This window comes from Portunus trituberculatus, chromosome 23 (assembly GCF_017591435.1).
Source record: "Portunus trituberculatus isolate SZX2019 chromosome 23, ASM1759143v1, whole genome shotgun sequence".
Classification (NCBI taxonomy): domain Eukaryota; kingdom Metazoa; phylum Arthropoda; class Malacostraca; order Decapoda; family Portunidae; genus Portunus; species Portunus trituberculatus.
In genome coordinates, this window is record NC_059277.1 from 138,140 (window position 1) to 164,552 (window position 26,413).

General features: G+C 37.9%; 2 protein-coding genes across 4 annotated transcripts in view; one reads left to right on the forward strand and one right to left on the reverse strand.

Moving 5' to 3' along the window:
- LOC123507918 (glutamate receptor ionotropic, kainate 5-like) lies at positions 1-20,247 on the forward strand. The gene is given in 15 exon segments (XM_045261256.1): positions 1-199; positions 6,064-6,312; positions 7,575-7,915; positions 12,490-12,663; positions 13,003-13,111; positions 14,490-14,574; positions 15,069-15,165; positions 15,478-15,553; positions 16,025-16,111; positions 16,114-16,254; positions 17,001-17,218; positions 17,560-17,736; positions 18,200-18,279; positions 19,055-19,162; positions 19,919-20,247. Coding segments are annotated over 14 exon segments (2,172 nt in total). The 5' UTR covers positions 1-199; positions 6,064-6,089; the 3' UTR covers positions 20,175-20,247.
- Positions 19,836-26,413, reverse strand: part of LOC123507919 (sulfide:quinone oxidoreductase, mitochondrial-like) — a 17,389-nt gene continuing 10,811 nt past the window's right edge. For 2 of the 3 annotated variants that reach the window (XM_045261258.1, XM_045261257.1), the window contains exons 11-12: positions 25,816-25,960; positions 19,836-22,390 (exon numbers count right to left, since the gene is read on the reverse strand). In XM_045261258.1, coding sequence (XP_045117193.1) covers positions 22,333-22,390; positions 25,816-25,960 — 203 coding nt within the window. In that variant the 3' untranslated portion in view covers positions 19,836-22,332. Of the gene's footprint in view, positions 22,391-24,997; positions 25,130-25,815; positions 25,961-26,413 lie in introns of all 3 variants that reach the window. The other variant, XR_006675826.1, reaches the window with a different exon arrangement.

Consider the following 26,413-nt stretch of genomic DNA (forward strand, 5'->3'; position numbering starts at 1 on the left):
TGCGTGTGCGCGCGGGAGGGTTGAGGAAGAACTGCGAAGAAGGATTATTGGCCCAGGAGTGTGAATATTATAGAGGTAAGTGAGGTAGCATGACTCCAAGCGGCAGTGTGGCCTGAGGGAGTGTCCTGTGTGGCGTGGGAAGGAGTACGCTGTAGAAAATTCCCTGCTGGACTGTATTGCGTCATTGTTTGATTATAAGGTAAATTCATTTTTCTTTTGCTTTAGTTTTAATCTCCAAGTGACTCAGTCGTGTGAGAAAAGGTGATAAATAACGAGGTAATACATGTAGAGTTACTGAACCTATCCTATTCTTGCATCCATTTACCTATATAATAAGTTAGTGATATAATTCCCTACAGTTTATTTTCGTTTCTTAATCCGAACTTTGAATACAAAAGCAAAAACAATAGATATATATAAAAAATAAGCTTGAATAACTCTCTTAAACTGTACTGATGTATACTGTGTAATACGATTGAAGGATTGTAAATAAAATGAAATCCTATATATTTCAAATAATGTCAAATCGAATTCATGCTAAAAAATATCAATAAGCCTGCAAACCAAGAGTCATCTCTATTTCCGTATGGCTCGGTATTTTTCGCAAGCTTTCTTCCAGTTTTTCTAAGCTTGTGTTTCCTGTTCCATCCAGTTAATTTCCCAACATGTTATTTCCAATTTCTATCTCCTCATCGAAACTTAGATTTTCCACATTAAAAAAAAAAATAAATAAAAATAAATAAATAAAAAATAGTGAAATAAGAAAAAATAAGAACATTCAAATACGAAAGGGTTAGAAGGTCCGTTGAAACTACTCTCCTAAATAAGGCCAGTTGTAGGAAGGTGAACGTATACACAAATGTTAAGTACAGTAGCATGGTTTGGTGTGGCAGTGCGTAGGTATTTAGAGCAGCAAGGTACATAACGTTCCCAGAGTCTGGTGGTGCCGTGTGGAAAGTCATAACCTAAGTACGTGTGAAAATATGGTTAATTGTCGTAGCATAACCGCACGTGGCAGCAACTGGATGTCTAGAGTGACAAAAAATATGGAGCACTTCCCAAATGGCGTTCTGTGGTGTGGAGTAATGGCGTGTATTGTCATGTACAATAAAGTGCTGCTAATTACTGTAGCGTGGCATCGAGTGGCAATATACTGTGGGTGTGTGACATAATGTGGTGAAGTGCAGCATGTCCCCGTGTGTTGCCGAGGGGTGAGGAGTGAGGAGCGAGACGTAGCGATAAACTAAAATATCTAATCACTATAACTGCATGTAATCACTAATTCCTGTGTTTGTCAAACCACGTATAGTACCTACTGTAGAAGCTTATGGTGAAATGGTCAATAAACCTAACCAAATTGAATTAATTACTAACAAACAAGCACTACCTAATATCATTTTCCACGTAGTAATGCAAGACAAGGGTAAAGTCTCTCTCTGTGTTCCTGTCTGCCTGGCTGGGCTGGGCTGGCCTATGAGAGGGGAGGATCGCAATTCGCAATATTTTCATTGTTAGACTTGAATAAAAAAAATAATCCACTGGGAGAAATGAAACACTTTGCCCTTATGTAAAACAAAATCAATGTAGTGCACATGATACACGCAATACTTGACGGATGAGTAATGGAGGGTAACAGTGTACGGGATACCCACGCACATGTGTTAGTGGTGCACGTAACACGGCACACAAAAATTTCATATTCCAATAATTCAATTCCCGTTGTTCATTAAACAATAAGAATGCTAATTGGCCGCCAGACTATATTGTTGACACATTGTTCTTTCAACGGATAAAAATTGTTTTTAGAGACCATTACATGTCTTAGGTCGCAAATCTACTTCAGTTTGACTTTCGAGTGTTTGAAATATTTTCGTGAATGTTAAACAAAATTTCTATGAACAACATCACTTTATAATCTGATAATGAAAAAAAATAAAATTAATTCATGAATAAATAAAAATATGTTGTTACTAGTTTTGCTACTACTACTACTACTACTACTACTACTACTACTAATAATAATAATAATAATAATAATAATAATAACAATAATAATAATAATAGTAACAATGATACCAAGAACATCAATAATAATAAAAACAACAATAATAATAATAATAATAATAATAATAATAATAATAATAATAATAATAATAATAATAATAATAATAACAATAATGATAATATTAATAATAATAATAATAATAATAATAATAATAATAATAATAATAATAATGAAAATAACAATAATATTCACAACAACAATAACAATAAAACGCCAGACTCCGCAGCCTCTGGAGACCAGCATGAACTTCATCGCCAAGTCTCACAATGTACTTCAGAATTCCTTGCTCATCCTTGTGTTTTAAATGATCTTACAGGAAACTTGTCCTTCATCACATGGTTACGTTTGGTTTGGCTTCTTTCTCCCCTTGTACCTTGGAAGAACTGTCATTTGGAATACAGAATGAATAAACACACTGGTCATTCTGGCGAGGTGGTCCAAGCTTAGATAAGAAAAATCGGAGAATACACACGAGACAGGCAGATGAATGTGATGGGAAAAGGAGAACTTGAGGAAACGTTGCCTTGTTAGTCTGTTTGTATGTCTGCCTTTCCAAATTCTCTCTAAATAAACAAGCACAGTCTCTGGATGTTGTTTGAACTTAATTCCCTATACTCTGTTGTGATTTTGTCAGGGGAAGTCTTACGATAAAAGTGAAAAGAATTTACTCCCCATTTTGTCTCATCTCTACACACACACACACACACACACACACACACACACACACACACAGAGAGAGAGAGAGAGAGAGAGAGAGAGAGAGAGAGAGAGATGGATAGGCGTGACAACTCAATAGTGAAACATTTGAACAGGGTGGAATAGAGAATATTACCATGCTTTTAATCGTCACTGTACAAATTTCTATGCTACTAATTATTATATTCGTGATTTATTGCACAGAATGTATAACAATCATATGAGAGGTAGAAAATATGGAGAAAATGTAAAAAAAAAAAAAAAAAAAAAAGTATAAAGACTGCTTTCCACCACACTCGCAATCTAATGGCCAATACACTGAACTAAACCAACTACTGGCCAACATAATGAAGTACGCACCATTATTTCTCTTCCAATATACTTCATTACAGAACGGGAACTACGCGTTGTTATCCTCTACATACAAGAAACATGCTAACCAAACCAAATAATTGTTATGTGTAGATTCATTAAACTAAACTAAATGAATACAATAAACTGAAGACATCACTGTTCTCTTTCATAATATGCTTCATTACAAGATTTACTACAAGATCAGGAACGATTCAGCGTGTTATTCTACTCTAGAAGCAAACGTCAGCCAAACTAATTACGGTATGATTACGCAAGACATTACTATATATCTATCCTACACCCCTCTATAAATCCCATGTCACAAGACACGTTTATGCCAAGAAGAACAGAACGCCTTGCTCTCTTTCTCCATGACATTTTTTTTATTTTCAAAAGTTGCATATATTTCTCTCAGATTATCACGAGTGTTTCATCTGTTCATAATGTAGAAATATCGTTAACTTGTCACGAAAATTACATATACGACTTAAAAAAAAAAAAAAAAAAAAAAAAAAGAACGGTGTAACTTCAAGTAGAGCCTTTTACATGTAGTCTATAGATAGTGCTCAGAAATGTTTCAGAATATGTACTTACATAATATGACGCCACAACTACACAAAGGAAAGATAGAGAAAGCCTACCCAACTATATCATTCCCACGTCACGGTAGCGGTGCATGGCAAGGTGAAAGACAATAGGCGAAGGGGAATACTGAACAAGAGAAGGTGAAGGAATAAAAGACGAGGGGGGGGGAGGGTGGAAGAGACAGGGCAATAATATGTCATCTTCTGAAAATAATTATCTCCCCTTATATAATGCTAGGACTGGGAGGCCGATGACACTGAGAATAATGAAAGATCTGGAACAAGAGACCCCATGGTGGTGATAAATGGTCTGGTAAGATGGGCCATGATAATCACCCTGAATGCATTAAGTATTGAAGGTGACATAGGCATGAGAAAAGAAAAGATTATAGGGTTCTTATAAATGTGTGTGTGTGTGTGTGTTCTTAATTATTTACTTACTTACACACACACACACACACACACACAAATTTTCTGCCAAACTTTTCCACGAATCTAGACTACTTTTCTAATTTTCCTTCATCTTGTCTTTAATAATTTCCAGTTCGAGTCTCTTGATTTGCCAGCAGGTGAAGTTATGCAATTATCTTGTCGATGTGTGTGTGTGTGTGTGTGTGTGTGTGTGTTTGAGTGTCTTGCACACCACCACCACCACCACCAGAACAGCCTCTCTTCACGACACTTATGGTTAATGAACGAATGACGCAGTGCAGATAACAGCTTACGACCTGACCCAATAAAATCCTGTGCCTCGCTACCCGGCAAGTGTGGCCTTGACGAAGCCTTCATCGATCTCTCACTCAATGAAGACGAATCGGGTTGACATTGCTAATAACTGTTCCTGTGTGTCTGTGTGTGTTGTTCACGTACTTCCCGCTGTGTTAAACAGCTAAACATTTATAATAAACTCTATACTAGATTCTTCTTCAGTTCACCTTCTGTTATTGCGACTTCTTCACTATAGTGACTTTTCTCTCTCTCTCTCTCTCTCCTCCTCCTCTCTCCCTCGCTCCTCACTCTCCCTCCCGCCTGAAAAATTGAATGGCTGGAGGTGGAGGTACACTTTTTTTTTTTTTGTCATGATTACCTCACTTCTCTCTTTCGTCTCAGCGCACTACCTTTTTATTTTCCTTCCTCCCTCCTTCTGTATTCCTCCTTCTCTTCTTCCTCTTCCTCCTCCTTGCCCCCGTCATTGAGTGGTCAGTCAGGCGAAGGTGGCGGCTTGGGGTGTGTTGGTTAGTTCTCTCTCTCTCTCTCTCTCTCCTATAAGTGCAACATTAGGTGTAGTTGTAACGGAAGTGAAGCACTCTGAGCGAAGCGCATAAGGACAATTTGCGTTGCGGTGAAGTGATAAGTAATAGTTGGACTTGATTAAAGGAAAAATGTAAGTCTGCATTCTGAAACACTTCTACGCCTCACCTCCACTACTTTCAAAATTCTTTTGTTGAATTTTCATAGATTTTAAGGGTGTTTAAATGGTTCTAGTAGACTAGACAGCACGGCTAATCCTCTCTGTGGCCTTTGAAAATATTCGTGGTGAATGGTGACAGAGCAGAGCCTTTCTGAATACAGGTGATAGTGTGAACGTGAAGGGAGGAGTGAAGAGATGAAGGATTAATAATGACTCCTGAAACGTGTGGTAATTGTTTGCGTGAAGAAATACGTGTGTTCACTGGAAACATAATAAGAGAGGGAGGTGAATGTACTTACTCATATATTTGTAAATCTATCTATTTACGTTTATTTTCAAAATTTAATCAAGCTCATAAAGTCTGCTGGTCACCCATGTAGACAATCGTTCCCTTATACGGAAAGAGCTTTGAGACAACTCACACGAAACACACCGGGACAGCGAGGTCACAACTCCTTGGGTTACATCCTGTACCTACTTGCTGCTATGTGAACTTGGGCTACGCATTATGAGGCTTCCCACTTACTCTGTCACGGCTGGAACTCGTATCCGGGCTCTCTCGGTTTTAAGTGTGTGTGTGTGTGTGTGTGTGTGTGTGTGTGTGTGTGTGTGTGTGTGTGTGTGTGTGTGTGTGTTTAGAACTACAATGACGCAATGTCATGTCACGCATGGCATAACACCCAACCCCTTTCTAAAATCATTTCAAGTATGTAACCACGAAGTCAATTCATACTCATGAGCATTAATAACCGTTCTATGTGAAACACATTAATATAGTCAATGCATATCGTCGATCTGGATGAAGGCGTAAAACAGAAGTACGCTGCGATTAAAAAGTAAATAAATATCAATAAATAAATAAACAAATAGATAATAAACAAAGAAACTAACGTCCATCAATGCTGATTTTTTTTCTCTCTTTTTCTTCTTCCTTCCGTTCTACCTCTGGTCAGGTGAATTGAGTGTGAATGTCACGAGGATGGCGGGGTCACCGGCGAGGGCGGCGCTGGTGGTGGCATTTCTTCTCGGCGTGACCCAGCCTGCCCGGGGTGAAGACGCCGAGTGTTGGGCAACGGTGAGGCAGGAGCAGCCGCGCCCGCCGCCTTCCAACAAGGATCTTGCCAGCATGGGGCTCTTCGTGGCCAAGTTTGTCAAATTGATTGAAGTCACGGAGGTTTATCTGTGCATCTATGAAGGGACAGGTGCGTGGAGACTGAATCTTTTCCGTCGCTAATGGATATTTTTTTTTTTTTTTTTTTAAAGTTATGACTTTTTAACTTGTGCCCACCTCCTCCACAATGATCTTTGGGGGCCTGTGGGAAATCAGGATTTTTGGGTGGAGAACAATGAATTGATTGAGACGTGTTGCAAAAGAGGTTGGAAATCAACAAAATCCTACTAGAAAATCTGAAAATACACCTTTGATGGTGGCGGCGGCCGCGACCGTTGTTGTGTTATTGGTGGGCAGCATTACCAACGATCAAGTGTTACTAACTAAACCCAACATTATGAGGTCCCAGCTAAATGGGTTGTGCCCTCTCTTGGACATCCCAAGGGTGTCCAAGTTATATAAAAGAAAGCAAAAAAAATCTTGAGAGTGTCCAACTTATCCAATATCCAGCATACATATTTTGGTCCAACTTTCATTTTTCTGTGTTTGATCTGTCTGTTACTGCCTATAAAACTAAAATTTCTTTATCAGATTATAGGTCAGTGATAGTCAACCAGGGTTCATGAATTTTTCCTTGGGAGCATATAAATAATAATCTTCTGGTACATGGAGGGTAAATGATGTGTCTATATGGGTGCACAGAAGTAAATGAGGTTCTGTGAAGATGTCATGCCTTATGAGTTTAGGATGTGGTATCCTGTTTCATTATGCATTTAACACATAATATATATAAATCATTTATGACTGACTATCTATTTTCCTTGTCTAGAATAAAACCTAATACTTCTGTTTATATACTTTGTCTCAGCTATAGAAAAAAAAAAGATAACCTTTTTACCTGATAAATCATCATCTATCATTTCCAGAAGAGTACATGAATTCACAAGAGGTTGACAACCACTCAATCATGTGTAATAATTTTCTCTTCTCACATGTAATTTTCTTCCATTTCTTTTCTTCTGTTGGGCTTCTCTTGTTTTGTAGACTGCTTTTGAATTCCTATTGGTGGTGCTTTTCTTCTTTCCTCTTCTTTCTTTCTCTATTGTTTTGTAGTGCTCGTTGGTTCAGAGTTTCTTCTCTATTCTCACTTTTCTTCTTTCTTCCTCTATTACTTTGTAGTGCTTCTTTGTTCCTGTTTTTTCTTCCTTCCACTTGTTATTCTACATATACGGACTGCCATATGTAGGCAAGACAGTTTCTTGCAGTATCCCTTATTTTCTTGTGGTGTTACAGTCTGAGGACAGTTTCACTTCATCTCCTTCCCACTGAGTCCACTGCATCTTCTTTCCACAGAAATTGACAACAATGCCACAGAACACATAATTTCGGCTGCTCTAGCTCGCCACACTGTGTTCTTCATGCCATGTGACAAGGCCAAGATGGCGGAGGCTATCAGTGCCATCACACAAGGCACCACAACTGACACTGGCACGCCCTCCGCTCTCCAGCAGCCCGCTGCCCTGCACCTCCTCTCCCGTGCCACCTTGGAGCCAATGCTGAATGAGCTGCGGGAGGCCTCTATGGGCTGGGGCACACTGATTGGTTTGCACATCATCCTAGGTGCTGATCTTCCCAACTGTGAGGTGTTTATGCCCAAGACTTCCTGCCACTGGTACCAAGGCTCCTACAACATGGTTAGTTCAGTGAGGCTTTGTTGCATTACTCATATAATCTTGGGTATCTAATCTTGAAACATTGCTACATTCTGTCCTCCATCCTCTTGCAGTACCCATTATGTTTTTATGTTCTTAAATATCTTGTGTGTTTTAGAGGATATTTACAAGTGTGGTGGCACAAATAGTATGGCATATTACTTGTGTTACATTGCAGTATATCAAGTTCTTACAGCACTATTAGAATGGCATTAGGTTTTATATAGGGACTGAGATTTATAGGGATGACAGATTCTTGCAGCTTTGCTTATGTTCTTTGGTTCATTATCATTAGATTCTTACAGCACAGTTAGTAAAGCATTTCTTTTACTTCATCATTATGTGTCATTAGGTTATAACATCTCAGTCAGTATGGTAGTATTAATTTTCAATAGGATTTTGCCTTGAAGATGCACATTTAGAGGGTCTTTTGCATCTATGAGGGTTAGGAATTAAAATAAGGATATCCTCATACCTGAGAAGCCCCAGGTTGCAGTTAATTTTCTAGGAAGAGTAAATATCCTGTCAGACAATCATAACAATTTACATAGCAAATGTTTTCTTTGCCCAAACTCTTACTGTCCATACACACACACACACACACACCCTCATAGAAGGGTGGAAGCATGGAATAGTTTAGACGTGGAAGTGGTCAACGCAAGGAATATTCATGATTTTAAGAAAAAGCTGGACATTAGTAGATATGGAGACGGGACAGTACGAGCATAGCTCTTTTCCCGTATGTTACAATTAGGTAAATACAATTAGGTAAATACACACACACACACACACTGCGTAGTGTAGTGGTTAGCACGCTCGACTCACAATTGAGAGGGCCGGGTCCGGGAAGCAGCAAGGCAAATGGGCAAGCCTCTTAATGTGTGGCACCTGTTCACCTAGCAGTAAATAGGTACGGGATATAACTCGAGGGGTTGTGGCCTCGCTTTCCCGGTGTGTGGAGTGTGTTGTGGTCTCAGTCCTACCCGAAGATCAATCTATGAGCTCTGAGCTCACTCCGTAATGGGGAAGACTGGCTGGGTGACTGGGTGACCAGGAGGTGACCGTGGTGAATTACACACACACACACACACACACACACACTGGTCTGGAAACTTGAAATGGTAGGAGGAGTGCATGGCAGTTTACTAAAATGGATGGAAGACTTTTTGGTAGGAAGAGAAATGAGAACAATAATTAAGGACAGACCATCAGAATGGGGATTGGTGGAGAGTGGAGTTCCACAGGGATCAGTGTTGGCACCAGTAATGTTCGCAGTCTACATAAATGACATGGTGGATGGGGTGTCCAGTTATGTGAGCCTATTTGCAGGCGATGCAAAATTGTTACGAAAAGTGAGATGTGACAAAGATTGCGAACTACTCCAGGAAGACTTGGACAGAATATGGAAATGGAGCTGTACATGGCAAATGGAGTTCAACACGACAAAATGCAAGAAAATAGAGTTTGGCAAGAGTGAAAGAAGAATCAGGAGTATGTACAAGATAGGAAATGAAGACATAAAACCAGTCATGAAGAAAAAGACCTTGGGGTGACAATTACCAATGACCTATCGCCAGAGAGACATATAAACAAAATAATTGGAGAAGTATTGAACTTATTGAGGAACATAAGAGTGGCGTTCGTATATCTAGATGAAGAAATGATGAAGAAAATAATTACTGCAATGATAAGACCGAGGCTTGAATATGCAACAATACAGTGGGCTCGAACTTAAAGAAACACATAAGGAAACTAGAGAAAGTACAGAGGGCTGCAACGAAAATGGTGCCTGACTTAAGAGATTTGACTTATGAAGACAGACTGAAAAGAATGCAACTTCCAACCCTGGAAAACAGAAGAAAGGGAGACCTGATAGCAATATACAGAGTGATGATTGGCATGGAAAAAATGGATAGGGAAGATCTGTGTATGTGGAATGGAAGAATGTCGAGAGGGCATGGGAAAAAACTAAAATGGCCACTTATAGGAGAGATGTGAAAAATATAGCTTCCCTCATAGAAGGGTGGAAGCATGGAATAGTTTAGGCGTGGAAGTGGTCAACGCAAGGAATATTCATGATTTTAAGAAAAAGCTGGACATTAATAGATATGGAGCGGGACAACACGAGCATAGCTCTTTTCCCGTATGTTACAATTAGGTAAAACAATTAGGTAAATACACACACATGTGAACAACAACATCAAAAATAGAGAAAGTATTGAAAGTTTAGAAGTAAATGGAGTATACAGTGAAGATCCCAGGGAAATGGCAGAGGCTATGAATGGATGCTTTCGGAAGGTATTCACAAAGGAGACTGCTTTTGACAAACCACTGGTAATGGAACAGAAAGGGATTATGAAGGAGTTTCAAGTAACGGTGGAGGAGATCAAGAACATGATGGGGAGTTTAGAAGTGAGAAAAGCTGTGGGACCTGATGGGGTATCAGGATGGATTTTAAGAGAATGCAGGGAGCAATTGGCAGAAAAAGTTTGTGAAGTAATTGATGCCTCATTAAGGGAAGGCGTAGTGCCCCAAGACTGGAAAAGAGCTAACATTGTCCCAATCTATAAATCAGGTAACAAGAGAGACCCATTGAACTATAGACCAGTGTCACTTACAAGTGTGGTAGCTAAGATGTGTGAGAGGGTGGTGAAGAATAGATGGACAGACTTCTTGGAGAAAAATGACATACTTTGTGAGTGTCAATTTGGTTTTAGGAAAGGGCGTTCATGCACGACAAACCTGATATGTTACTATTCGAGGGTGATAGATGTAATACAGGAAAGAGATGGTTGGGCTGATGGAATATATCTGGATTTAAAAAAGGCCTTTGATAAGGTACCACACCAGAGACTGATCTGGAAACTTGAAATGGTAGGAGGAGTGCATGGCAGTTTACTAAAATGGATGGAAGACTTTTGGTAGGAAGAGAAATGAGAACAATAATTAAGGACAGACCATCAGAATGGGGATTGGTGGAGAGTGGAGTTCCACAGGGATCAGTGTTGGCACCAGTAATGTTCGCAGTCTACATAAATGACATGGTGGATGGGGTGTCCAGTTATGTGAGCCTATTTGCAGGCGATGCAAAATTGTTACGAAAAGTGAGATGTGACAAAGATTGCGAACTACTCCAGGAAGACTTGGACAGAATATGGAAATGGAGCTGTACATGGCAAATGGAGTTCAACACGACAAAATGCAAGAAAATAGAGTTTGGCAAGAGTGAAAGAAGAATCAGGAGTATGTACAAGATAGGAAATGAAGACATAAAACCAGTCATGAAGAAAAAGACCTTGGGGTGACAATTACCAATGACCTATCGCCAGAGAGACATATAAACAAAATAATTGGAGAAGTATTGAACTTATTGAGGAACATAAGAGTGGCGTTCGTATATCTAGATGAAGAAATGATGAAGAAAATAATTACTGCAATGATAAGACCGAGGCTTGAATATGCAACAATACAGTGGGCTCGAACTTAAAGAAACACATAAGGAAACTAGAGAAAGTACAGAGGGCTGCAACGAAAATGGTGCCTGACTTAAGAGATTTGACTTATGAAGACAGACTGAAAAGAATGCAACTTCCAACCCTGGAAAACAGAAGAGAAAGGGAGACCTGATAGCAATATACAGAGTGATGATTGGCATGGAAAAATGGATAGGGAAGATCTGTGTATGTGGAATGGAAGAATGTCGAGAGGGCATGGGAAAAAACTAAAATGGCCACTTATAGGAGAGATGTGAAAAAATATAGCTTCCCTCATAGAAGGGTGGAAGCATGGAATAGTTTAGACGTGGAAGTGGTCAACGCAAGGAATATTCATGATTTTAAGAAAAAGCTGGACATTAATAGATATGGAGACGGGACAACACGAGCATAGCTCTTTTCCCGTATGTTACAATTAGGTAAATACAATTAGGTAAATACACACACACACACACACACAAGAGAGATGTGAAAAAATATAGCTTCCCTCATAGAAGGGTGGAAGCATGGAATAGTTTAGACATGGAAGTGGTCAACGCAAGGAATATCCATGATTTTAAGAAAAAGCTGGACATTAATAGATATGGAGACGGGACAACACGAGCATAGCTCTTTTCCCGTATGTTACAATTAGGTAAATACAATTAGGTAAATACACACACGCACACACACACACACACACACACACACAGACCAGTTGTTAGCACTTCTCTGTTATCATTACTCTGCATCTTAGTCATGCAGGTAAATAAGGCTTCATTATTTCTATTGCATTGTTCAAAATACAATACTGCATCATATGATCACCACCTTCAGTACACACTAGCACAGACCATCTAGAAGCTGCCATAAGCCTGGATTAAACTCAAAACCCTTAGTCTATGAGGCAAACACTGCACCACAGAATTCTTCCAGCCAGGCATCACTGCAGCAGCAATCCATTGTCCTCACAACATGAATATTATATTAACTATTAAACTATCAACTATTAAAGAAAATACTGAAATCAAGGATGTGCTTGGCTTGTATTTTTTTTGTAATGAATCCTTTGAACACTGCTAGGAGAGAAGGGAGGTGATGATGGATCAGATGTTCCTGTTTGGGGACGGCCGGGAGGCTTTGAGAGTGCCAGTGGTCTCCTGGGACAGCACTAAACGTGACCTTGTCATTCTGCACCAGCCTGGTCTTGGCCCTCAGGACTTCAAAGGGCATGTGCTCAATATTATTACCATCACTGTACGTGAGTTTGGTGCAACAAAGATAATAGAAATGTTCAATAAACTAGAAAAGTCATAAATCAAAGATAACATTCACTTTCATAAAGACAATGCACTGAAAGACATTCATGCAAATAATGCTTCCAATGTTCTCACCTCTCACTTGAATAGACATTTTTTAATCTGAATATTGTGAGTCATTCTTGTATTGTAAATAAATAGTAATAATATTGTATCCTTGTTTCCACTATCACCACCACAAACATTGATCTTCACCATGACCTCAATATCTAACCTTCATTGCCAGCACCACTTTGATCCATAATCTAGACCACCACCAACTCCTCCTTTCTCCCAGGACAGTCCTCAGGTGATGGAGATGCGTCTGTGTGATTCCAAGAACACTTCCCTCCCATCTGCCTCCTCCTCCTTCATGGACAGGCATTCTTGTACACGATTTGGCCTCAGTGAGTATCATACAGATCTTTGAATTATACACACAATGTATTCTGGTCTGTATTCAGAAATACTTTACTCTTTTACCATGATTTTTTTCAAGCCACAGAGATGATTAACTGGGTTCTTAAGTCTTCTTATAGTTAACAATGTAGAAATCATATTAACATGTCTTTATAATCATATAAATACACATAATTTCAATTATGTAGAACCTTTTGGATGTAATAGATGTGTGGTGTGTAAGTGTTTCAGAATTAGTACAGCATCTCATAGAGTAAAGTATATTTAGTAAGACTGAGCATCTCTTCTTTTGAGAGGTTTTGCTTCAGCTGCTACCATTTTAGAGAAGGTCTTAGGCTGTCAAATGGATATAAACATTGATTGCCATTGTACTATGTGTCATCAAATATGAAGAATAGTATGATAAGACTGAAGACTCCTTTCTTTGTACTTCTACTCCTACAAACGAATCTTGCTTCAGTTATCACCATTCAGAAAAATACCAACATTATACTCAGTCATACACTTATTTCTTTCACTACAGATGTCTTATAGAAGATTCTGCTTTATGTAGGCTCCATTTGTAATCATCCAGAGCATAAATGACTGATATCATGCAAATTACTAACACATAACAATGTGGCAATGAAGGCACACTATCACATGCATTACTAAAGTAAATGGGGGGACAACATGCTAACATAAGACAAATATGACAGAGAAAGTAAAGAAGAAAAGAGGAGGGGGTAATTATGGATTCATTTTGGTGACCTACATCCTCAAACATTTCAATCTTGTCTTGAATGCTTGTAACAGGCATTAATGGATGTTATTGGGTTTTTTAAACAAAGGATGTTTTCATGTCTAGAGACAGCTTAGCTAGAATTCTGGATGTTATATATTGGGATTTTCAAGTGAGATATTTTCATACAACTCAGTGGCAGATTAGCCAGTATAACTGACTACTTTCAGTAAACATGTAAGGAATTTAGTGGAGTTTAAAGTGAAGAATGTTTTCATGATTCTGGTGACATTTTAGTTAGAATTCTACTGAAGCTGCTTTAAAACACATTAATGGACATTAGTGGGATTTTTTTCTCAATTGGATGATGTTTTAATGAGTAGTGAGTTCACAGAATAGTACTTGACAGTTTTTTTAAAAGATATATATGAATGTTATTTGTGGTTTCATGATTCCATGGACAGTTTATAGCATCTTCTTTCTTCAATTGAAAAGCACACATGAACCCAACTAATCATGTCTGTCTCCTTTTAAAAACTAGCTCCCTTAGAGTTCCAAGCATTTCAAAACAGACACTGACTGGAAGATAGGAGTCAGGTAGTAGTGATTTTCACACATCATCATACCTGTGTTCCATGCTGCAGATGTGGTGGGTTTGGGGAAGGATGTGGTGTACTCTGGCTATCTGGTGGAGGTCATCCTTACTATCGCTGCCACTCTCAACTTCAAGTGAGTACCAATGGTTCCTGGTAATGTGTGTATTGATTGCAGTGATGTGTATTGTTGGTTGAGTCATGTTAATCATCACACTTAACCTGTAGTAAAGAAATGTACAGTTGGCAACACTCATGGAAGATCCATTTTTTTTATGTAGGAAGGGTAGTACTGCAATGGAAACAAAAAATTACAATAAAAAAAGGCCTCTGAGGTGTTCATCTCATAGAGAGATGAAAGTGTCAGCAAAAGGTAGAGGATAAGTGGCTTGAAACCTCCCTATTGAAAGTCATAGGAAGGCAGAAATACAGAAGTAGGTAGATAATCTCATTGTATCTATGATTTACATTAATTGCTTACCCAGATTTGTATTTATTTACATATACTCCATTTTACTTGAGGAATGCAGTCACTATATTATTAAAAATAGTTGTTATCTACCTAGGTTAATAGATTTTTTTTCATTGTTTAATTTCTGTTGGTGCACACTCATGTTTTGTCCTCCACAGGATCCAGCTTTCCGCCTTGCCACCCGGGAAAGATGAGTTTGGAGCGGAGATGGATGATGGTAACTACTCTGGTCTTATTGGTGCCATACAGAGCCAAGTGAGTCACACACACACACACACACACACACACACACACACACACACATTCACAGTTGTAAAGTTACCAAATAAGCATGAGAAGATGAACATTACAAACTCAACTTAACTCTGTAAAAATACAATTAGGTGAAAACACAGACACACATGCACACAAAAAGATCTCTCCATTTTGAAATCACATAGAAAATTGGTCATATGATTACTTCGAACTCAACCTGAACTCATGAGGAAAAGAATCCATAAAAAGTACAAAGCAGTACTACACAGTCACTAATTAAAAGTCAGGAAATGCATTATGAAAATTCCACAGAGAGCTGACATCGCCCTTGCCAGCTTCACCATTACCAATGAAAGACTAAGAGTGGTGGACTTCTCAGGATCTGTAGGTAAGCCTTACATACAACTACTGACTACTGACAAAACCCTAACCAGATATACTTGTCAAACATGAAAATGAAAAACACTACTGTACTGTGTATGCTTGTATATATATATATATATATATATATATATATATATATATATATATATATATATATATATATATATATATATATATATATATATATATATATATATATATATATATATATATATATATATATATATATATATATATATATATATATATATATATATATATATATATATATATATATATATATATATATATATATACCAGTCCTTGTCTCCTCATTGACTAACCTTTGCCTTCTTATATTCTTGCACCATCCATCATCTTCATATTCTTGCACCAATCCTTTTTCCTCATACTTTTGCAACAAATTCTTTTTTAAGTATTCTTTCACCAAACCTTATTTTCTGTGTTTTTATGTTCTTGTCTTACCATCCCTTAGGCTACACTGGCTCAAATCTATATGCTCAGAGGAACTCCTCACTGGAGGCAATTGGCTGGGACACTTTTGTGCTGTCCTTCCACTGGGGACATGGCTGGCCATCCTCATGCTCCTTGGGATCATGAGTACTGGCCTGTGGATCATCGTACGCCATCAGACCAATGAGGATGACCACTTCACTAAAGGCAGCAACATTGTCTTCATACTCTTCTCATGTCTTGTCCAGCAAGGTGACTCTGATCCATATTCAGAAATGGTTTGCTCTCTCACCATGACTATTTTCAAAGACCACATAGATAAGCTGATTTCTCAAGAATGCTTTTCCTGTTAATAATATAAATATCTTTTTAATTTGTAGTTAAAACAATAAAAGTATCCTTTAAAACCTGTGCACATAACTTAATCTACACTCTTGAAAGTAATGGTGGTATGGGCATAATTGTTTCAGATTAAGGTCCTGTCATATGCAAAATTTCTTGGTTATCCATTATTCTCATTCAGGGAAGAGGAACTTCATAGGAAACAGAATTATAGTCAATTCTTGATTAACACGAGTTTGAATAATGCGATTTTGATTTAACGCGACTTGATATTAAAGGAGATACAATTAAATAATGCAACTTATTTAATTTAATGCAATCCCCCCTATTTCCATTGTTTTCTATGGGAAAATTGTTTGAATAATGCAATGTTGAATAACACAACGTCTCCAGGAATATTACCCTCGCGTTAATCAAGAGTTGACTGTACAATAGTTCTCTCGACTTCTATGTTCATTAGTGTTGTCAATGTGAGTAATTCAACCTGTATCCAAAATACATCCCACTCAGCATTAGTAAGTGGTAGGGTGATGGAGATATTGGTGGGATTTGATTCCATTAAGAGTTGAGCAGGCAGTTCTTAAATTGGCAAGGCTAAGTGGCAAACGTGGAGATGGAGGAGACTGACTGTACATAACAACACACTATGACCACAGGTTCTTGGATCCTGCCAACAACAGGCCGGGTGCAAGCAGTGCTGTGGTTGTTCTGGGTAGCTTCTGTGGTGCTCTATGCATCTTACACAGCTATCCTCACCTCTTTTCTCACTGTATCAACTGTGACTCCTCCCTTCACTTCTCTGGAGGAGGCTGTTGATGTGCCTGGCTGGAAGATTGGCTTGCTGAGAGGAACAGCAGTACCCAAGATATTTCAGGTTTGTATATGATGTAAATGTAGATGCAGATTTGAGCTGTAGCTTTTGGAATAGTACCTCTAAGAGACTTGTACCTTATGTATACTGTAATGGTTTTCCAGTTGCTTCCATTTGTTCTCTCTTCCCTTCCAAATGTTGTACAGTATTGATACATGTAACATTGCCACACAGAGGCATGCACAATGGAGGAAAGACAAGGAAAAGGCACGGGATACCACCACACAATTTCTAACCAGTTCAAAGAATGAAAAATTAAATAATACAAAGTTGAGCTCATACAGTTGGTAATCTTACTTGGCGAGACAGAAATGTTAAAGTTTCTTCATTGTTTTATTTTACAGCGATCCAAGAAGCTGAGTTACCAAAAAGTATATGAGAGGCTACAGAGTGACCCTAGCCTGTACTGCGAATCACGAAAGGAAGGAATGGACCGCATGATCACAGACAACAAGTTTGCCTTCTTTGGTGACAGGAGAGCCATGTCCTACCTAATACGTAACAACTGTTCCATCAAGGAGGTGCAAGACTCGGTGTTGTTGCTGTGATTTTTATACGTAGAGTCCTTGCTATCTGACAGTCTCAATTTCACCATTTTGTGGTTATAACTGTTATTTTGTGTGTTTACTCTTGTGTATTCCTCCCATCCTCAACCCCCCTTTTTTTTTTTAATTGATTGCATTAATATTTATTTACTGTATGTCTTCCATGTGTTTTTTTTTACAGCTAGTAGTTATGTTTTTATGTTCTAGATTATGATTTTACAGCACTGTAGTATTCACATAGGTGAGTGACTTAGGTGCTTACTTAGGCTGGTTCCAAACTATGCTGACAATACCTTAGTATATGGAGTAGGAAACTAACTTTGATGTAACTTGAGAATCCTTTGCTTTACAAATGGTGACAAATGTACTTTAATTATGGATGTATGATGATGTACTGCATACTATGCACTACTTTCCTGACAGGAGTCTCTCCCCACAGATGACTGGTAGCTACATCAAGAGTTATGTTCACCTTGGATTCAGGAAACTGTTGCCCTATGCTAACATCATTAACCAAGAGTAAGCAATAGAAAGAAGTACTTCTTTCATATTTAAACAAAAGGTAGTAGACTTTGGAAAGAGTTAACACAAAAATAAGCACTTTTCTCATATTCAAAAGGAAAAAAAATGCTATTTTGGTAATAACTATTACACTAGTGGTTCAAATGTAGCAGATGTAGATGAGGCAATCTAAGTCTTCAGTACAGTCATAGTTAGAAGAGGAACCTTCAGTACTCACTCCCACTGCAATTATTTTTGTCTCAGTTTTTGTACTTAACTTCTCTATTCTGATAATCTTTACATATTTTAAATTCTCAGTATTTCAAATAAATTGAGATCAGGGAAAAATTCTACACAGTCAAAGTCAGAATGGTATTTTGAGATTTTGAACAACCAGCTGGAGAAAACCAATCAAGGAAAGAAAATTGAGGAAAAGACAGAAAGTGAGATGGGGATATGCAACTATGGCAGACTGCAAAGGATGGGATGCCAGGGACAGAAGCAACTGGAGCAGATTCATTCATGGAACCAATCTCTCATATCCAAACTAATCTCTCCTTCCTTCACTTCATTGATCTCTTCCAGACCATTTTTTGTAACTATCCCTACCTCTTTTCTTTTTTCTCTCTACAATCATCTTTGTCTTTCATTGTTATTTATACCTAAAAAGAAGTACACAGAAATGGAATATTGTTGGGTGATCCACCACACTACTATACAGTGCAAGAGAGTGAACCATTCCAAATACCTGGTTTAGAGAGGCTAGTGGGTGACAGTGCATTGTTCCCACCAGACTGCTGAAGCTTGAAGCTGGTGGCGTGATGGACAGGATCTATCAGCAGTGGTGGGGGAAGCAGGTGCCATGTGAAGCTCCCTCGCCCTACACACAGCTCGACTTCACGTAAGTTCTGCAAGAACACTGAACACTGATGACTGACTGAAACTGTTATTGAGGTTTCAAGACACCTATCCTTCAAAATTTGGATGATAATTTTGAACATTCTTTTATGATTAGCACCCCAATATATATATATATATATATACTAATGTAATACTGTAATTAGGTACATTCATGGCCAATAGTTAACTTACTACACTCATTTCTTGTGTTAGTACTGTTATATTAATTCTAAATTCCCTGATATGGCGAGAATCCATCAAAGTATTGTCGACAGAGAATATTGGGAAAAATACTGAGCACAGAGTGAATGGGTGGAAACTAGTTATGTTCCTCATCTCAACTGTATCTAATGACAGTGGCAGATCCAGGGGACCCAAGATGAGGGGATGAAGCTCCCCCTAATTTTTTTTCACTACATAAAAATAACTCTGCATATAAAAATGCCCTAAACATTGCTAAATATAAAAAAAATTTATCGGGTGCATACTGTGCCACATCCCTGCCCCCTCCCAAATCCCCCAGCTGATAAGGCTCATCACCAATTTCAAGGGGTACAGGAATTCAGGTTAGCTCACCAGTTTTGATCCTGGATCTGCCACTGCCTAATAAGTAACACAAAAAAGTTCACACTCATGATTGACAAAAACTACCAATGGAAAGTGAAAGTCTTATATAAGCAATGATCATTTTAATGATGACAGTGAGTGATGTCCAATTGATTAAAGAACATTTCCATTCTTGACTTCTGTGTTGCAGCAACATCTTGACGGCCTTTCTGCTGCTCTTAGCCGGCATGGTGACGTCCTGTGTCATTTTTGCTCTGGAGCTACTGTACACGTCTCAAAGAACAGATCACATCCCACCACAAGTCATGCATGACAACATGGAATTCATGATTCCCTCTCGTCCTATGAAAGAAATGGCAATGGACAACAGGATATTCTTTGTCAGAACTCAGGGAAAGAACAGGAAACCTTGGAGGATGACAGGCAGTGAGAGAAGAAGGTTATGAGAGCTATCAAAGACTTGGTGAAGGGAACCTGTCGTGAAGTAAGAGCTATCAAGGACTTAGTGAAGGAGACCTGTTGTGAAAGTTATGGGAGCTATCAAGGACTTAGTGTTGATAACCTAGTGTGAAAACTTATTGCAGTTAGTGATGAAGGACAACTAATGTTGTTTAAAGTGAAAGGGACACACTGATGAGTGTGGTGTACAGTTATGTAATCTATCTATATACCAAGCTAACAATCTTCTTAAAGAATACACAGCTGAAACAAAACATCCACTGTAGGATCTGGAGAACATATGTTGCTCCTCCTCCTCTGTGCCCTGTCTCATTATGAAACAAGAGGAGTGAATTGATCATCCTCATATTCATTACTTGAAGACCAATATAATACACAGAATCTGGAGCTTTACACTCTAAATTCTGTCTCATTGCTATATGGTTGAGCACCTCAGTTGCACTCCAAGTAGTTTAAACTACACTGCAGTGAGCAGCAGGACTGCCACATTCATATACTTATAATGCTTAAAGTGTATTATGGGGAAAATAATAAGTCTATTCAGTAGTACAAATTCAATCTAATCATATACATATGTTGTTTATCTAGAATGTATTGCTGCACATGTATTGAAGATTTGTCTATTTTCTATTAATAATATGGAAACAAGTGCATCCATTATGTATGAATGAATGAATGCCTTAGGATAAAAGCACTGATTGAGGAAAGGACAATTATGCACACACATCTAATCAAATCTAGATAGATGAACTAAATGGCAGACATGTAAATGCCATTGCCATTCCTCCTGCAGTGCATTACAGGAACATGGAGGAGTTGGTCTAAATGAACTTCCTGTGAAGGAACAGTGCAAGGTGTGGGATGCTTTCAGAACACTCATGATAAAGAATTAGGCAAAGACCACCAGGCCCAAGTGATTCTTGATGAACCATGACTCTCCTGTCAATAGATGCAAAAGTGGAATAGAAGATGAAAGTCTAAGTGTAGTACTTGAAAAAACCTCACATAAGTTCTTGCAGTTCAGCATTTTTCAGCAAGTACTGCTGTACTATTCATTAAAAGTAAACCTGTAAACAGTTGTGCTAATATACATGTTATGCAGGCCCCAACAGAGTATACATGTTTCTTAACAGTTAATGTGGAACCATCCACTCCTCCTGTATAATAAAACCTTCCTATAGGCTGAGTCTTACTATCCCATGAAATTACTACACAGCACTTGGTAAGACTTCTTCATGTAGTAATAGTGGAACAGTAGATGGTTATAGTAAACCATTAATGCATCTGTATGGAAGACAATAACTCAGGATTGTTTAATCATAACATAGGTGAGTCTAAAATGAATATATCATCTATATTGGATTGTAAAACAAGCAATATTGAAAAAGAAAAGACGGACTTGTTACTGGAGTACGAAAGCACAGCATTAAGTAGATAATGATGTTTATCACTTACTGTCATATTTACCATGACAGTATGTGTATTATAATCTATAAACAAACATTCTACAAGCACCAATAACACCATTTGAATATATACAAAATAACAATACATCTATTCTGTGTGGCATATATCAGGTTTATTAGCTCTCAGAAAAGGAGCAGAGACAAGGCATGTACATCAGGTCTGGGTATGTCTGACTGTCTTCTTCTCAACCACACCTTGTCTTTTATCACAAAATAAATGCACGAAAATTGTCTTTGTTCACATAACCTTCAGAATATATACTTTTAAAGCATTCAAGTCCTGCAATACACTTGTTTTGCTTAGCTTTTCATTTCCCATTTTCATAGTCTATTTAAACAAATGTATTTCTAATTTTTTAAGAATTAATCTCGGGCTTCCTTAATTGAATATCACAGTATATTCTACAACTGTAATCAAATTGTATTAATTCATTAAAACAAAACATATTTTTGCTACAACCTTTACAAAAATTAATCAAATTATCTTAAAGGTTTCAATTAGAATCAAACATTTAATACATCAACAACCTCTCTATAGAATTATTTAAGGCAAAAATTTACACAATTCTATTTTGATTATTGAAAAAATACTGATTTATTTACAGACACCTACCTCAATGAATTTTACTACAAAAATAAAACTTTAATCAACACATTTACTCAAGTGTTCTTTTTCTCTTCACTTCATTCCCAGGTGCATAAGTTTTCTCAGGTACTTTGGTCCCTCCCAGTAGCCTCTGCAAAAACACAAATTATCAACTAAAACCATCACCACATTGTTTTTCCTTAACCTTCTGAATCAAGTGGCTATCTTTTACTCTCCTTTAGGCTAAGGTTACAAGATTTTACAAGTCTCATGGATCCTGTCTTCGAATCAGTGAGCTGCAAAATGTGTCTAGTAAAATCTTTAGTTTAAAAGTATACACTTTCATATGATTTTGAGTTGCAATGAAATCATTCAGTATGTTCCAAGAAGCCACCTGAATTTTAAGGGTTAAATTTATCCACCCACACACTTAACCAAACACACACACACACACACACATGCCCGGTAGCTCAGTGGTTAGAGCGCTGGCTTCACAAGCCAGAGGACCGGGGTTCGATTCCCTGGCCGGATGGAAATATTTGGGTGTGTCTCCTTTCACGTGTAGCCCCTGTTCACCTAGCAGTGAGTAGGTACGGATGTAAGTCGAGGAATTGTGACCTTATTGTGCCGGTGTGTGGTGTGTGCCTGGTCTCAGGCCTATCCGAAGATTGGAAATAATGAGCTCTGAGCTCATTCCGTAGGGTAACGTCTGGCTGTCTCGTCAGAGACTGCAGCAGATCAAACAGTGAAACACACACACTTAGGATCAAGGTAAAATATTCTCCTGCAAATATTTTATTGTCCTCATATTTTTGAGAACTCTTGCCCTTTTTCCTTAATTACTAAAGATACCTCCAAATATCATGTTTTATGCAGTGTTTACACACATTGAGTCATGTCACATCAAGTCAAGATAATTCATAACATATAATGAATTGCCACTCCAGTTTTAATACTGATTTATATGGGTCTTTGAAAAAACATTTACACTGGATGCTTCAAGTCACATCATGTCATGTCGTGTCACACTGAGTTACATAAAGGGCTAGGCCTGTTTTTGACATCAGTCACAGACAGTCTACCATGGTGTCTTCAAGTATGCAGGTAGAGATTCATATGTCTCATTTTCATATAAGCACTACATTCATAATCTCTATAAAGCCTGAAGGTTTGCATTGTTCTTTGGTAGTAGAGGAAACTAAAGCAGAAGATATGCTGCTATGTTGCCTTTACCAGTCTCTGTCACTCCCTTTGTCATCTGTCATTCTTATGCTTGCCTTTAAATCAGCACTACATGAAGACAATTGCAAAATTGGGTTGTTTTCACTGTTCATCAGTACTGACAGTGCTGAGAGTTGACAATGTGTGGTTACATTTCCTTCATCAACCTCTATTACAGTGGAGACTCGACACTTGAACTTAATTAATTCCAAATGGCTGTTCGAGTATTAAAAAGTTTGACTATTGATACCTATGAATCAGGTAATTCGTTCTAACCATTGCCAAACCCAAGTTTAGAAAAAATTTCAATGTAAATATTTTTATGATATTGATTTGTACTTACCATATGTGAAGGCTGGTGATGGTTAATGCAGAAGAGAAGGGGAGAATGATGGGGAAAAAATCATCACCGAGTCAGAGGTAGTATCAGAAATAAGAAAACGATGCAGCAGCCAAGCCTTCGCACAAATTATGTACTCTGACTCTGACTCACCAAACATTTGCCTTTTGCTTATCCACACAATCAACAATTTCTCCATTTGTTCCATAACCGCAGGTCATTTAAATTGCTTTCTCACACCAATCGCCACATCAGCTCCATTAAAAACCTCCTTCTTCAGTATTGTGGCTACTGTAGATTTAGCCATACAGTACTCAGCTGCAAGATTGGTTATTCTTCCTTCTTTCTCATATTTATCAAAAATCTTTTTCCTTTCAATGGTCATCACTACATTCTTTCTTTTAGGTTTATTCTAATCACTAACAAGCCTCTAAGCTTGTAAATGAAGAAAAAAAAAGAAAAGAAAAGAAAAAACTCCAGAGAGAAAGCACAAGACAATGTTATTCTTACTTCCATGGAGGATCAACTGGTTGCGGTAGCCCAGTAGAGAGGATGGGGCATGTGGGGCGGCGAGAAAGGAGAGACACTGTTTACAACCAAGTGGACGGACATTCGACTAACAGGTAATTTTTCGAGTATTAAGTCAAACTTTTGCATTTGACTATTGAAAAGTTTGACTATTTAGAAGTTCAAATATTGAGTCTCCACTGTATATAGACTCTACTGACTTTCATCCATACATCCAGTTTTCCAGCAATTGGGTACTCCAGATTGACATCTATATATAGACTCTGATGCAAAACTGAACAAACAATTGAATCTATATCTAGATTTTGATGCAAAACTAAACAAGTGACATCTTTTTTTTTTTTTTTAAGCCTTTGCCCATTAGTGGTGCAGGCAATTTTATTTATCACCACCCAAGTGCATCTTTGGTGTAACTACCTAGAACCTGGGTATCATGGTGACATGCATAGGTAATTTTAATCCACTCAACAAAGGGTATAGCTTCAAAGCGGTGGGATATGAATCTACATGTGGACATCTGCCCAATCCCACGCTCACCACTTTATCCATTATGCCACCACCTCCCTATATACAGAACTGAACAAACAATTGAATTTATATGTAAGTGTTGTTTGTGTTTGACTGGTGATAATATGTCAATATACTTGTATGAATGTTTTAGTTACTCACATCCAGGACTTGTGACCTGGATGTAATTTACTTCCGCTTTGCATTTTTCATATATGTACTTGTTTTGTAGGCATTCATTTTTAGGCAACATTGCTGTCGTATGGTACAGTTCTTTCTCTTGGACATGACAGGCTAATAATAAAAAAAAAAAGTACAAGAAATGCAAAAAGTTTCCAGTATTAGTTTATGTGCATCACACATCCACCATCAACAAAGCACAAGTGGTGACTGGCCTTGAGAAGCCATGTTGACCAGTCTTTGGATATTTGATATGCCAAATAATTAATTATTTTATGAATTTTGATACTTGTAAGGAATCGTCTATATAAAGACCACGCTACAAGTTAGTGTAGTAAAATAAGAACAAGTGTCTATATATAGACGATCCGACAAAAAGACCCGTTTTCAAAACATCTATATATGCTAGATCTTCCACCGGGAAGGGGGTTAATACATCACTAGGTCATAATCTATGTCAATTGTAGCTGTGTAACTGCTAATTAATCACTAAGAAAGTTTTAACTTGGACACATACAACAGTAGTAAGGCTGCTTCAATTTTTTTGAGTAATATTCTTAAATTCTGATCTCTCATAAAGACTATTTTTCAAAGGCTACAAAAAAATATTAGACGAGTTATCATGGATCTCCCACTGATTATGCAAAATCCTTTTTAAACTATCGCTTGCCATTAAAGAACCTGAAAACCACAATTCTTTACACTACTGCCTGTTCAAAGAAGTCCTGATAAGACACCAAACAGATTAGAATATAGCAATTGAATTTACTACCAAGAAATCAAACAAAGAACACACTTACTTAAGCATTCCATTCCAGTACATGGTTGGCATCATGTCCTTCTTGAGGTGGAACATGGTGCGCCGCTCCTTGGCCTGGTTGATGGGGAAGGTCTCTAGTGGATTCCCATCCATGTCAAATTCTGCCAGGATGCACTTGTTGTAACCTGTCAGATGATGAAACAAGGCTGAGTATGCTTTTGCAGTATCTGTCATCAGTCCCTATCCACACTGATAATAGTGGCAGTAGTAGTAGTTCTAGTAATTATAGTAGTAGTGGTTATTTTATTGAGAAATTCAACAGTGCATAAATGCACAATACAGATAAAAAAAAACACCACATATACTTGTAGAAACAGAAAAGTAATTTTCCAACTGAAAACAATGCAGGTAAATATTACAGAATACAAAACAGCCACCAATCAGCACCAATCTTCATCATACACCATCAGTACTTCATGCTGGTCACTTCATAGACATGCAATTTTGATTTACTAGGTCTCCATTGTATAGCAGTACTAGTAGTGGTAGTTCAATAACACATACCATGTACTACCCACTACCTTAATAACCTTGCTTCCCACTCTGATTGGAGAGAGAGAGAGAGAGAGAGAGAGAGA